The sequence below is a fragment of the Trametes versicolor genome (genome assembly GCF_000271585.1).
Source record: "Trametes versicolor FP-101664 SS1 unplaced genomic scaffold TRAVEscaffold_3, whole genome shotgun sequence".
Classification (NCBI taxonomy): Eukaryota; Fungi; Basidiomycota; class Agaricomycetes; order Polyporales; family Polyporaceae; genus Trametes; species Trametes versicolor.
The window spans coordinates 58,718-71,753 of NW_007360323.1; the positions used below are offsets into that span (position 1 = coordinate 58,718).

At 58.5% G+C, this 13,036-nt stretch overlaps 4 protein-coding genes across 4 annotated transcripts; all 4 read left to right on the forward strand.

Annotated features, from left to right (window-relative positions):
• Positions 1-2,874: 2,874 nt before the first annotated feature.
• Positions 2,875-5,010, forward strand: TRAVEDRAFT_117289 (uncharacterized protein; the record flags this gene model as incomplete). The annotated part of the gene is made up of 3 exons (XM_008037042.1): positions 2,875-3,801; positions 3,952-4,176; positions 4,228-5,010. The coding sequence occupies 3 exons, from the start codon at positions 2,875-2,877 to the stop codon at positions 5,008-5,010; spliced, it is 1,935 nt and encodes a 644-aa protein (XP_008035233.1).
• Positions 5,011-5,276: 266 nt separating this feature from the next.
• TRAVEDRAFT_43978 (uncharacterized protein) lies at positions 5,277-7,044 on the forward strand (the record flags this gene model as incomplete). Its single annotated transcript, XM_008036770.1, has 8 exons — positions 5,277-5,564; positions 5,610-5,950; positions 5,998-6,120; positions 6,167-6,288; positions 6,338-6,394; positions 6,443-6,676; positions 6,728-6,891; positions 6,997-7,044. The coding sequence occupies 8 exons, from the start codon at positions 5,277-5,279 to the stop codon at positions 7,042-7,044; spliced, it is 1,377 nt and encodes a 458-aa protein (XP_008034961.1).
• Positions 7,045-7,410: 366 nt separating this feature from the next.
• TRAVEDRAFT_43979 (uncharacterized protein) lies at positions 7,411-8,845 on the forward strand (the record flags this gene model as incomplete). The annotated part of the gene is made up of 6 exons (XM_008036771.1): positions 7,411-7,572; positions 7,625-7,987; positions 8,037-8,384; positions 8,436-8,465; positions 8,515-8,574; positions 8,627-8,845. 6 exons carry the CDS (start codon positions 7,411-7,413, stop codon positions 8,843-8,845), a joined length of 1,182 nt encoding a protein of 393 aa, XP_008034962.1.
• Positions 8,846-9,845: 1,000 nt separating this feature from the next.
• On the forward strand, positions 9,846-12,270 carry TRAVEDRAFT_43980 (uncharacterized protein; the record flags this gene model as incomplete). The annotated part of the gene is made up of 8 exons (XM_008036772.1): positions 9,846-10,076; positions 10,125-10,376; positions 10,428-10,697; positions 10,749-11,249; positions 11,300-11,326; positions 11,381-11,434; positions 11,572-11,949; positions 12,001-12,270. 8 exons carry the CDS (start codon positions 9,846-9,848, stop codon positions 12,268-12,270), a joined length of 1,983 nt encoding a protein of 660 aa, XP_008034963.1.
• Between the last annotated feature and the right edge of the window lie 766 nt (positions 12,271-13,036).

Below are 13,036 nucleotides of genomic sequence, written 5' to 3' on the forward strand. Positions count from 1 at the left end.
GGACGTCGTCTGCGACATCACGCCAGCTGTCCGCCACGGTGTCGGGCCCATGCTCGACGCTGTTTCGGATGGCGACAACGCCTAGCGCTCACGCGCCCCGCGTCCCAATCCGGCATTCCCCTCTCCCGAAGTCCGAACCTCTAACTTCGGCCGTCCATAGTTCCACTCCCTCTCATCGAAATGGCCTGTAATTTTTTTAGTACGTGCGCGCCGATGGGGGTATTCTAATCCGATTCACTGCATATATTTTGAGATGGTACACGAATTTGGACATCCAGATCATGGCACTTAGAGATCGGACGACATAGAACGAGCTTTAGCAAAGTCCATTCTCATTGCGCGCCGCCATAAAAATGCTCCCCGGGTAGCCACAGTCTCTCCTATTCTAACAAACCCCGATACATGCAGTTTGGCCCAGTGGTCCGCACTGCGTCATCTTAGCTCCTGAAGAAGGACAGTCATATCTCCCAAGTGTCGCCAAAACTGAACACCGGCGGCGCGCTCAGGCGCGCACCCATAAACATTTTTCATATGCTACGGTAAGCAAAATGGAGAAGTATGATGATCTGCGCTGGCTTCGTTCATGTGGGAGGTGCAAAGTGCCAAAAACAGGTGAATTTTGAACATACATTGCAACATACCGTGTCCTCATGACATCAGGATTTTACAAGATATGTTTCATCCGGTTGCCCCAATTGTCCCGCATCGTTCAAGCCATTACACATGTTTCTGCGACATGTATCGAGAAAGATATGGTTGAAACGGTGCCATGTATGCACACTTGTGCACAAGTTGTGGTCGTTTCGTTGTACCGAACCCTGCATAGGCAGCTATTCAACAGTCCTCAAACCATATCTCCATGACCCCTCAACGTATAAATGCGATTTTGGGCTTGTTTGATTCGTACATATTGAGGCTATCTAACGATACAGGCAGTACGTTTGTCTCGTCTGTGGATGGGACGATATGTTATGTTCTTATGTCAGAAACATACACTTTCTCGGCGCATCGGCACTGCCGTGTTTGCGGACTTCAGACCTCTTATGTACATTCAGTGTCATATTAATATGCTGTATAATTTATTAGGTGGGCCAAATCAAATCGGTCCAACGTCGTTCGGTCCCGGAAACATCGGGAACACATGCGCGCCCCGCCTCGGAAGCTCAGGAGACCCTGAAGCGACCACCGGGCCAACCATCATGCACGAGGGCTGATTTGGTTTGGTATGCTTACTGTTATTTGGGAAGCGTTTTGACGTCGTACAGGGCGCAAAAATAACGACTCTACAGGGCCATTTCGTGCACGCTGAGCGGTCTCCGATGTGCTTTCAGTGCTTCACGACGAAGGCCGTCCCAGTCGACCTTTTGTGCATTTTGCAACCCTGCCTCGGAGCCGTCTTCGGCCGCGAGTGGTCTATGCGATTATATCAAGTGAAAGTCAGCGTACATACTTGGGGGTCTGACTCCGCGCGGCCTAATGCACTGGGACTTACTGTGCTTGCTCCGGGGTCACTCATTTCTCACTCCGAAATCGTAGTTCTATCTCCGCCGTTAACCGCGTACGTCTCAGTTATCGTAATATATGCGCGCGACGAGAGATCGCTACCGCGCTGTGCACTGGTATACTAAGGTGTACCCGTTTCCGTTATGTTCTTCAAGTACTGTGCCTCGCCTATGCTGAAATGCGGGGTAAGTCGATCACTGATCCAATGTCCCGATGGCATCTCGCGACGTCTCGCGCGCTGTGTGAGTCCAATGAGAAAGCGGGATGTCACGTGCAGTCCTGTTCGGGCCAGATTCGTATGGCGGAGTTTGACCGAACTCGGGCGCCTCCCTCACACACGGTCACGCACAATCAAGACTTATCTCTCATCTCCCTCTGCAACGACCGCCCCTCGAACGCATACACACGCTGTGAGCCGTCCCACCGCTTGTATTTACGCGTCAGAAGTTCTGTGAGCCATTTGTGGCTCACAGTCATCGTTGCTAACCAAATTTCATTCGGTATCAGTCACTCCCGGACGACACGTCGCGACCCGCATCCCCCCATCTACCCCCCACGGTTCACCGAGCGAGCTCTACTGCTCCGCGAAGTGGACTGTGTATAATCAGTGTGAGGACAGCTCAACGCTTGCCACACCTGATTACGACCCTCTCCGCACTCAAGCTTCGTCGCGTCGATCTGGCCCGCTCCCCTCAAACGATATCTGTCGCCATCCCACGCAGTGGTCTGATTGGATTTCCGCCTCAGGTGATCGCTTACAGTATTTAGCTCTGCTCGTGTATTATTGCCCTGAATTCGCACCGTAAAAGCTCCTCGATGGGTTCCGACGACGCGCTCCCTGACCCTCCGACTCGCAAATACGCCGGTTTGAAGTTCCGAAAGCGACGCGCACGGACTCCACCACCGCCTCCAACAGAAGATGCTTCCTCCTCCACGAAGTAGGTCACTCACGGTCACCACGGAGTATAGCTGACCATTCTCCAAGTGTCTTATCCCATCCAACCACAGCGCCGACCTCGCGGCCTCCTACCGCGCCCTCGGCGACCTCACGTCCTCGCAAATCTCCCGTAAATCGGCGTCCCGCACGGAACTTGCAGCAGCGGACAGCCAGAGGTGTCCCAGAAAACGCACCGATGGACATTGATTCCCCCGCCAATGACGATCACCACAGCAACGCCCAAACCCCAGTCCCTCCTGCCCCGTCGACCGTTCCTTCCATGCCGGTTCGCCCGCCCACCTTACGAGTGAATAGATACGGCACGGGTGAGATAACCAGTGTACTCATCTGACCGTTTGCTTACCATCATCTCAGCTCCATCGGTGTGTGATCCGTTCGAGGGCAAGGTCGCTGCTCAGGACCGGTTCACCTCGATGGTCATCACGTCCCCCAACATGGACTACGTCCCGCAGTATCCAGTCGAGAGTTACATCGTCCAGACGTTTGCGGACGGTCGCTGGGGGGTGCATGAATACTCCCGGTGGCCTCAGATGCTGCTGCCGGAGATGATGCACGTGGCATGCATTCCTCGCAAGGAACTGGCTGACGCCTCTCGCAAGATCCTGTGGGAGGATCTACGGCCGGATGTCCATTGGACGGAGGACCCAGAGACCGGAGTGAAAGGCCTCGGCTTCTTGAAGAAGGAGACGCGGGACGCTCTCGCTGACGCAGCGGAACTGATCCTGGCGACGACGGAGGCTCACTGCAGAGGTACGGAGCCCATCCGAGCGCACTGTCGCTTCATCAGGATGATTCTCCGCCAAGTGGTCGATCGAATGAAGCAACTGCCGTCCACCAGCGGCATAGCCGTGGCGGTAGGTGCACACGTTCAGCGGCTGGGTTTGGAGCTCGAAGGGATCTTGGCGTACCTCGTCTGGTTCGAGCCCCGTCTCCTCGGAACCACCAACTACTCCCATGACGTCCTCCCCGTCCTCGGCGCATTCGTCCGTGAAGGCACAGATGCACAGACGTGCGTCCGTATCGGCCTCCCTACGTGGTTTCTGCAGCCCCTGACGCACCAGGTGCGGGTGTGGAAGATCGTCACCGCGGAGTCGGTCGACGAGAGAGTGCCCCTCTCTCATCCCCCCATCTTCCAGAAGAAACAGGCAGTCGCTGGCGTTCTGAATCTCACCAGCAACTGGCTCAGCACGATGTCGCTAGCGGTGTCGAAGCAGGTGTGCGGTACGCGTCTGATGGGGATGGTTGCGGAAGGCGACGGCGCCGGCCTTACTTCGGCGGGGGGCAGCCCAAGTAAAAGACCTCGCATCGACGCATCTGACATGCATTCGAAGCACTTGGACGTGCCGAAGGCCGTGGAGGTCCAGACCGGCGAGGCGGTACAGCAGCAGCAGCAGCAGAAGAAGAAGAAGAAGAAGACTCGGGGAGGTAAACATGGGCGAAACGGAGGCTGCGCGATTGGCGAGGGGCTTGCGGATTCTCTCAACGGGCAGACTTCGGCGGCTGACGAGGCCGTCACTCAACCTGAGGCTGGAGTCGATCGGCCGGCGCCGATCGCGGCCCACCCGTCACGCTCGTTTGCGGCTTCGCCCTTCTACTCGGTTCCCCACGTCTGGCAGCGCGCCCTGGAAGGTGTATCGCCCCTCCCTCAACCCACCCTATCCGTCGTCTACTTCTATCCACCGCCTTTCCTCCTCGACACCGTCTCGACCCTGGCCGTCTTGCCAGCGGATTGTGAACATCCGCAGCTTGCACGGACGGACGAGAAGGTCCACCGATATCTCCACAATCTTGTGCGGATTCGCAGGTTTTGCCGGACGCGGCTGTTCGATCCATCCATGTCCAGTCAGCCCCTGACGATCGCCGAATGGCGCGCAGCGCTTTGGGGTGACTACGAGGTCCATACGCATCGCGCCGGCGGTCAGACCGAAGCGGATGTGCGCCGCGCGCAGAAGCGGCAGAACGAGCGGAACGGGATCAGCCGTCTTCTTGGCCGTACCGCGCTCCTTCCGTCGTACCGCCCAGACAGCACACCCTCGCTGGAGGGGAGTCCGATTTCCGCCCATGCGGCGGCGTCGACGTTGGAAGTTCGTGCCCGTCTGTTGTGGGAGGCTCACGAAGTGAACTTCCGGTGCGAGCTCATGGCGCTCGACACGGCCATCGTCCACCGCCCGGACTGGACCGAAATGCTTCGGTGGGGGAGGGAGGCCGCCGTCTCCGGCATTTGGGGCCCCGACACATCCGTCGTCAGCGTTATCCCGCCCGCAGAGATTACGCAGGAGCCCTTCTGTTGGTCGACGCCTCCCGATCCCTCCTGGCGCGACGTTCGGCGGTACCTCGCTCGGTTTCTGGAGATCATCACGCGCTGGCCGGACACGCCTAAGTCATTGGTGGACGCGCGGGTCGATCACGATGACTGTACTGTGGATTATTTCGAAACCGTCCAGCGCGAAGCTGTCGCATACTACGTACGCACTTTCGTGGCCCATTTCCACCGTTTGCCCATTCCTCCCATACGTGTCCCTGCGAGCTTGTTGAATTCGGACGAGTAGTGTACCGTACATGTAGACAATAGTGATCGACTCGATGTACATTTGTACGATATCCTGGTACGCTCGTGGGCCCCGGATGATCCATTGTAAAGGTTGGGGCAAGCCCCCCTGGAACTGCTAACCTCTAATTTGTTCTCGAGGGTTCCCGCGCTCGGTGGCCATCATCTTTCAGCAGCGATGTACGTCCTCCGAATTCCCTATCAGATCCACCTCCTGTAACGTTGACTGGCGAACGTTAGCCATTCTGCTCCCTCTGTGGCTTTGCTATGGTCAGGTTCTACGGCAACGAGAGACAATATCTGCGCGACCAGTGGAAGCTACCGGACATCCAGCACATCGTCAACCGCCCCGAGACGAATGGGAGAATCCAAGACATCGCCAACGTGCTCTGTCCTCTTTTCACGAAGAAGTTCAAGTCGCCGTGGCCGGGAGAATCCCCCACGAGCTTCGCTAAGCGGAAGCGCAACATGACGAGGGCGAAGAAATTGGAGGCGAAGGCCCATCCTGCTGAAACCCAGGAGGAGTTCGAGGAACGCATGAAGAACCTGCCCAAGGTAAGTCGGTTTGTATTCACGAAGGCCACGCTGACCACGCTGCAGATCATGTATACATGGGTCTCCGACGAGCTGCACACGAATCCCAAACGGCAGGCTTCATCGTCGGCTCCTGTGGTGCAAATCCCCCTCGTTCCGCTGCCCAAGATTCGCACTCGCAGGCGCAGCGCCCTCGATATGTACATCAAGGAAGCACCTAGAAGGTCGGGCAGCCCGACCTCCGGCCGGTTCGACGTGAACGAGTACCGCGCCAGCTGCAAGGATACGCTCGAGGACTTCACGCCTGATCAGCTTGCGACGTACGAGGCGAAGGCGCAAGCCTTCAACGACAAGTTTGTTCGGCCACCGAATGCCCAAGACGGACCTGCCGAGGCGCCTCCCGCTCTGTCAGTTCTTTGTACCTCCGCGTGAGCCTGGCTGACGTCGGTCGTAGCCCCGCTGAAGCAGTAGCCTACTGGCTGGACCGCACTATCGATGCCCTCTACGAGCAGCTTGGCTGGGGCGGGGTGTTTATCGTCGGAGGGCCAGGGTTGAGCGGTGAACCGGTGCATTACATGTAAGCACCCTTCTCGTCTTTCGATCCTCAAGCTGACATGCCAAAGTGCGGAGCGCGGGAAGAACCGCCACGGGCTGACATTCCTCGAAGCCCTGCGCCAGCTTGGGAGGTGGACGCCGCAGGAATTCGAGGGGTTGGTGGGTTTATGGTTGGAGCAGAGTCGTAAGAGTGAGTCCCGGACCCATTGGCGGGCCTGCTTCCACTGATCTGTGAATAGCCACCGCCAGCTCTGATCTAGCGCCGTTCGTCGGGAATGCGGAGAGGATGCTGCAAGGTACGAACCACGGCTTGCGCGTCTGACTGTCGCGCTCATCTAGTACAGGCATGCGAACTGCGTCGTCTCCACGCGTCACGGGACTTGCGGGTTCGCCATCTTCGGCGAGTGGCGGGGTCGTACGCCGTGCGAATGGGAGCCCAAACAAGTCGCTGCACGGAAGCGAACCCAGCACCCCAGCTCGTTCGCGGACGATTGCGTCACCCCGGGCCACCCCGCGTGGCACTTCGGCGTCCATTCAAGACATCCCGTACGGCTCGTTCACAGTCGTCACTCCCGAAGGTAAGCCTGGCATCAGGGCACTCACGCTCTCGCTCAACCATCGCTTGACAGGCGCCCCGCGCACTCCCGCGCGGTCCCCTCCTTCGCCAGAGGCGGTTCCGACCGCTGGAGACGTTGCGTCGCCCGCACCCAATGTGCGCCGCAAGAAGGGTAAAAAGGCTAAGCGGACGACAGGAGTGCAGATGCCGGTGCCCGACCCCGACCAGGAGACCTTGGTAGGTTCTCGCGTCCGTCGTGAGCGTCGTGTTAGAGACAGGCAGGCCAACAATGACGGGTGCGTAGTCTCTTACTGAGCTGGAACACTGCTGACTAGCTTGCAGAATGGGCTCGGTCACGGTCCTGAAGGTGAAAAGGAAGGCGTCGGTTGAACCTGGACGTAAGGACACTACCGCAAAGAAGCCGCGAACGGCTCGTCGATCGTAATTTAGATAGGGATATGTTTGTATGGCAGCATGGCATCGTTGAGGGAGCACGTTGAATGATCTTGCTAATAAGTACATCGACGTGGGCACCTGCACGTGGGCACCTGCACGTTCGGTGTGCAGCACGCCTGGCTCGAGTAGCCCAAGACGACCGGAGAACGGGCTGACAGGGATATCGACAGTAATGAGGCACCGGAAGACTGGGAGCGATCGGGAGGACGATCTGGATGCAGATCGTGGCAAGCCGTTCAGATCGAAGGTTTTCGGCGAGGAAATGTTCCCCTCTGACCATTCCTCTGCGACCAACAACCGATGGCCGGCGACAAAGCGCCTGCTGCTCTGCTCCCTACCGTGCCCACCACGGAGCAGATCGCCATGAAGCTTGCCCCCGCTACCCACGACGAGACTTCTCTCCGCGGCGACATCACGCATACGACCACCGAGCGGTCCGTCCGGATGGTTCTGTGGTATTCGGTAAGCATGTCCTGGTTCTTCGCTGACCTGCTGTCTCACCTCCGCGCCCTAGAACGACGAGCCGCCTCTCATGAGGATGGTTCCAATCGACGTGTTTGATAACATTGCCCCCGCCAACCTCCAGTGGGTCGTCGACGCATGCGGCGGGCCAGCCGCGTTCTGGTGCGAGGTATGGAAAATGGCCGATGCCGACTGGAGGGTCCACATTCTCCAGCACGACACGTTGGCAGTTGAAGACACCCGCGTTGCGGTGCTGGTCCGAGGTGGTGGCGTCGAATGTTGCATCAACATTGGCGTCGAACTAGAGCTCTTCAGTCAAATGCTCAGTAAGGACGTCGAGAGTTCGCTCGGCCGCTCTTTGCGACACAACCATCCCATCTGCGGACCGGGGGCCGTTGTGTATATCTGGACAAAGGTCGGTGTCACTTTTGTACTTCAACACATGTCAATCTGATTGCCCTTAGGACGGCGACGAACCGGCCGTCTTCAACGTCCCGCTGGAAAGCGACGGTACGGTCCTCATCACCTCTTGTGCTCCTGCTAGCGCATTGTGGCGCAACCCCGAGGACCTGCAAGGAGACCTGACGCCGATCAACGTCGCGACGTGGGACGTCGAACAAACCGAATGGTGCCTGCGTCGCCTGGGGGACTCATTCGCGGTCGCCGCCGCACACCGCACGCTCCTCATCAAGAAGACCGAAACGACAAACACCGTCGGTCTAGGCGACGTACTGGCACGACTGGATAAGGCTGTACGGGACCACGCGCAGGAGTCACGGGAGAAGCTGGGGCCCTTCAGCGCCGCAAAGAACGTATGTGCCGTGTCCCGTCGTTGGAATCTTCTGGCTGACATGGCATTGCAGGCGGCACAGGAAGCCATATCTCTCCGACTGGTGAGGGGCACTTGAATGCATGATGCATAGGAACTAACAGTCTCAACAGCGCATCTTGACCGCTGGCGCGCCTCACACGGCGGTGAAGGCTCGCGCGAAGACATGCACAGTGAGTGATCGCGTTCATGACATGGCTTGCATAACAACTGACGCGTGCGAAGAGCAAGCACGACGAATGCACCACCTATAGCGCCCCTACGGCCAGGAAGGGTCGAGCGAGCATGGGGGGGAGCCATGGCGGCGTGGCCGAGTCTTCGGGCAGCACCAGTGCTATTCGGAGGCGTGACTCGCAGGACGAGAGCCAAGCTCCGCGTAAGCGACGCCGCACATCTGACCCAGGCCCTCGGCGAACGTCAATGGACGCGAATAAGGGCGAGTAGTTGTACCGCGGCGGGGCTGGGCGTGGAGGTGGATATCATGTACATTCCGACCGTCGGCCGTTTCGAGAGTGCCTGGTTCAATCGTGGGGCGGCATAAGCGTAAAGCCCGACCGAGGACGACTTCGCCGTTCGCGCCGCTCACGCAACTGGCAGAACGCCCAGCAATGTGCCGGGATGATAATTGTTTTCGCAGACCCCCAGGGACCCCATGTCATCGTCCCGTGTGAGGTGTCGAGTATAAAGCATGTTAAATGATGCTCCGGCGCCGTGTTAATGTGTCTACTCATACACTGATTGGTAGACGATGAATAGGCTCCTCGGTTGAAACATTGGGCCGTCAGAGTATTCACGGCACCACAACGCTGGGACCACTATCCGCAAAGCGAGATCACGCACAGAGGCCTCGACGTCTGGGAAGTACCTGCGGTGAGTGGCAACGCAGATGCGACGCACTGTATCTAATACGCTCGTTGAGACAGTCGAGGCCGACGAACACGCAGGCGCGATCACTGCTAGCGCCACGGAACGGGAGCGGCGTTCGGGAAGGGAATAATCGGAGTCGACCGCGGGCGGGGCTGCACGAGGGGCATCATGTAGATCGAGTGCGTCGCATGTGGCGAGATTGCCTCGTACGACGACGGAGCAGCATGAGGAGAAAGTCCGATGGAGAATTGTCCTTGCGAGGCACACCCGGGCCCAACGAATCAGGAGAGCGTGAATGCGCAACGGTGGATATGCACGCAGTACCCCAGGGACCGTCTTCTGTACTTCCACGGCACAGACGCTTGGCGACACGGTGCTCGTCCGCACGAGCACCGATGGTAATTGGCTGACCAAGTGCAGTCTCCTCTATTTAGATTTTCGCCCCAGATTTTCGAGCACACCAGATCAGCGCGACGTGAATTGAGCCGCTAGATATCATGCCGCCGCCAGAGTTTCCGTATATATACACAGCAGCGACGCGGAGTGTCCCCGTCATCCTCTCCCGTCCATCGACCCCATGGCGTTCAAAATCCCCCCTCACTGGCGGCTTTATAAGCGCATTGGTGGCAAGAGGGTTAAGGCACCGAAGGGAAGGAAGTCGAAGAAATTCACCGAAACTCTGAAGGACCTCTGTTGGCAGGGAGCGGAAGAACGCCTACCGAAACAGAACCGCTGTCCGACTTGTGGGCGCCCAGTGAAACGCGAGCTCATGTACGCTCGCGGATGGGCTGGTGCATGGTTGTTAAAGGTGAGCGCGGCCCTTCATACGCGGCCTATATTGCTAATACTTCCGTAGTGCCGGCCGCGCAACGACGACGACACCGAGCACGTGTGCCATATCTCATGGCCTACGCAGCCGGGACCTCCAGATGCCCTCCTGCGGGAGATCGAGGCTCAGCGCGACCGTGATAACGCACCCGGGGGGCTGCCGCTCGACCCTGCCGTCGAGCAGCAAATCCGGGAGGATGCCATGTTGGCAGAGCAGCTGGCTTCCGCCGAAGAAGCCGACGCGCAGGCCCACACCGACGCGAAGCAAGCACCGTTCTCTGTGAGTAGTCATCCGTCCGGGCCCTGGTCAAAGTGTTGACGAACGACGTAGAACGCGGGCAATCGAGGCCAGCGCGGCGAGCCGTCGCGGACCTCCAAGGGCAAGGCGGTAGCCGTGCGCGACGAGACTGACGACGAACTGTCCGAAGACGCTAGCGACGATGAAGGCTCTGGATCTGACCGCGACATCAACGACATCGACTCGCTCGACCGTGCCGTCGAGCAGCAAATCCGGGCGGATGCCATGTTGGCAGAGCTGCTGGCTTCCGTCGAAGAAGCCGAGGCGCAGGCCCACACCGACGCGAAGCAAGCACCGTTCTCTGTGAGTAGTCATCCGTCCGGGCCCTGGTCACAGTGTTGACGAACGACGCAGGACGCGGGCCATCGAGGCCAGCGCGGCGAGTCGTCGCAGACCTCCAAGGGCAAGGCGGTAGCCGTGTGCGACGAGACTGGCGACGAAATGTCCGAAGACGCTAGCACGGACGAAGGCTCTGAATATGACCGCGACGTCATCGACATCGACTCCGACTCCGATGCGCAGTCTTGGGCGGACCTCACCGGCGCGGACGAGGACCACGTCGACCACAGCTCCGATACGGAGATCGTCGAGGTCGACAGGGACGGCGCGCCGTTGATGAAGGACGTCGACGACGACCTCCCTGACCTCGAGGACATCGTGGAGGTTGACAGGTACGGCAACCCCCTCATCGACGGCGACGACGGGACGAACGTCGACGCAGAGGACCTTCGCATCCGGGACGAAGAATTTGAAGCAATGGCGCAAGCTCCCGAGGAAGACGAACACGACGACGAGGACCCGGACGAGTCTGCTATGCGACGGGCACACGACCTGTGGCGTTGCGAATTCGACCTGGTGAGTGTCTCGAGTCACGGGAGACATCGCGGAAGCTGACGTGACCTCAGCACCTCCACCGCCAAGATGTATACGCGGTAGGTCTTCCTCAACTACCCGTTGTGTGCTCGTGCTGACAATGGTGTTCGCAGCTGTTCATTGATCAGAAGGTGGATTTGGCGGAGCTATTCGAACATCACGCCAACGTGAGTGCCTCAAAAGCTGTCGCGCGTTCGCACACTAACCACGCGCGTTTGCAGGGCTTATGGCCGATGTTTTTGTGGAGCGAGGCAAGTAATCAGCGTTTCGCGAGGCTCGATACGACTGACACGATGTCCGGTAGAGTTCCGCCTCACCGCACGTCCTGCGCGTCATGCTGAGCGGCCCTGGCGAGCTCCGCCTCCAGGACATTCGTTATTGCAGCGCGAGTGCGCGCGGTTCGTTATCGTACCCGTCGTACGAGGTGTGGTCGCACGCCGAGGAGGGCTGGGCGCCCGTCGAGGATGGACGCGTGCGCGTCGATTGTCGATTCCCTGCGATCGTGCTTCGGAGCACTGCGGCGGTCACATGCGGGGACCTCGGGAAGGTACTCGCCGCCGTGCGCAACGTGGCCATCCAAGACCCTCTTGAGCGAGAGCGTCATGAGTTCTCCGCTTTCGCGGAGGAACGACGTATTGCCAGGCGCCAGCGCAAGTCTGATCAAGTCGTTGTCGTGCTTTGGGTGAGTACAGCGCGTCACCATGCCTGTCAATATTGACACGCATCATCCCAGGGCAAGTACGGCCGGACCGTGTGCCCCATGTACCTGGCCCGAGACCGCCAGCTTGCCCTCCGGCGGCTGTCACCCCCCCACGTGGTCATCGATGACCTGTCCTACGAGATTTGGGACTTCTATCGCAACAAATGGGTCCTGACCGCCGCAACGAACTCGCTCGCTGTTGGCTGGGCGACCCACACCCTCCTCATTCGCTCACCAGGATACGGGGACCTCCCGTCGTTCGGACTTGAGCTGCAAGCGCTGAACTCTTCCTTTACGCACTAGGCCGGAGGGCGCCACAGCCACGCCACTCAGTGAGTATCGTCAGAATCATTGTGCACGTCTGCTAACCTTCGCCTCGGCGTAGGTGGCAACCTCAACGTAGTGCGATGATCGAGATAGTACAAATATATATATATATATATATATATATCGTTGCGTACATAGAATAACGCCTCTCACAGTGGTCGGGGCATACAGGCCAATTCTATAACATTGGCACTGGAGCGAACATGGTGCAAGCGGGGATGTAGCGCGAGGAATAGTCAGTCGCGCTCTTGCAGGGACCGTTTTTTTCGTGCGCCGTCGACCCGCAGCATACGCTGTCATGCACCAATATGGATTGGTACCTGGACATGGAAGAAGGGCCGGCCATCCACAGGCCCGTAATGACCCAGCAACTGCAACGACGAACAGCCCACCATTCTGAAAGGGCGATACCAAGGTCGTCGGTTCGATCCTGGTGTCACCCACCAAGATGTCAGCATCCCAAAAGGACCTATAAGGGGCCGACCCCATACAAGACCAACCCTCCTAACCAACCAGTTTGCTCAGGGAATATTTCCGCATCTTCCAAAAAGGGACCAAGGGCCACCCAACTCCCCACTATCCCCAACCCCCTGGAGCACTTCTCACATCCTCTCCCCACCTCCTTCATACCCCAGAAATCCCCATCATACCCTATGACATCATCACCCTATGACATCATCACCCTATGACATCATCGCCCCAAAAGATCCAGGGTATCAATGACACAATCACCCTTGATGCA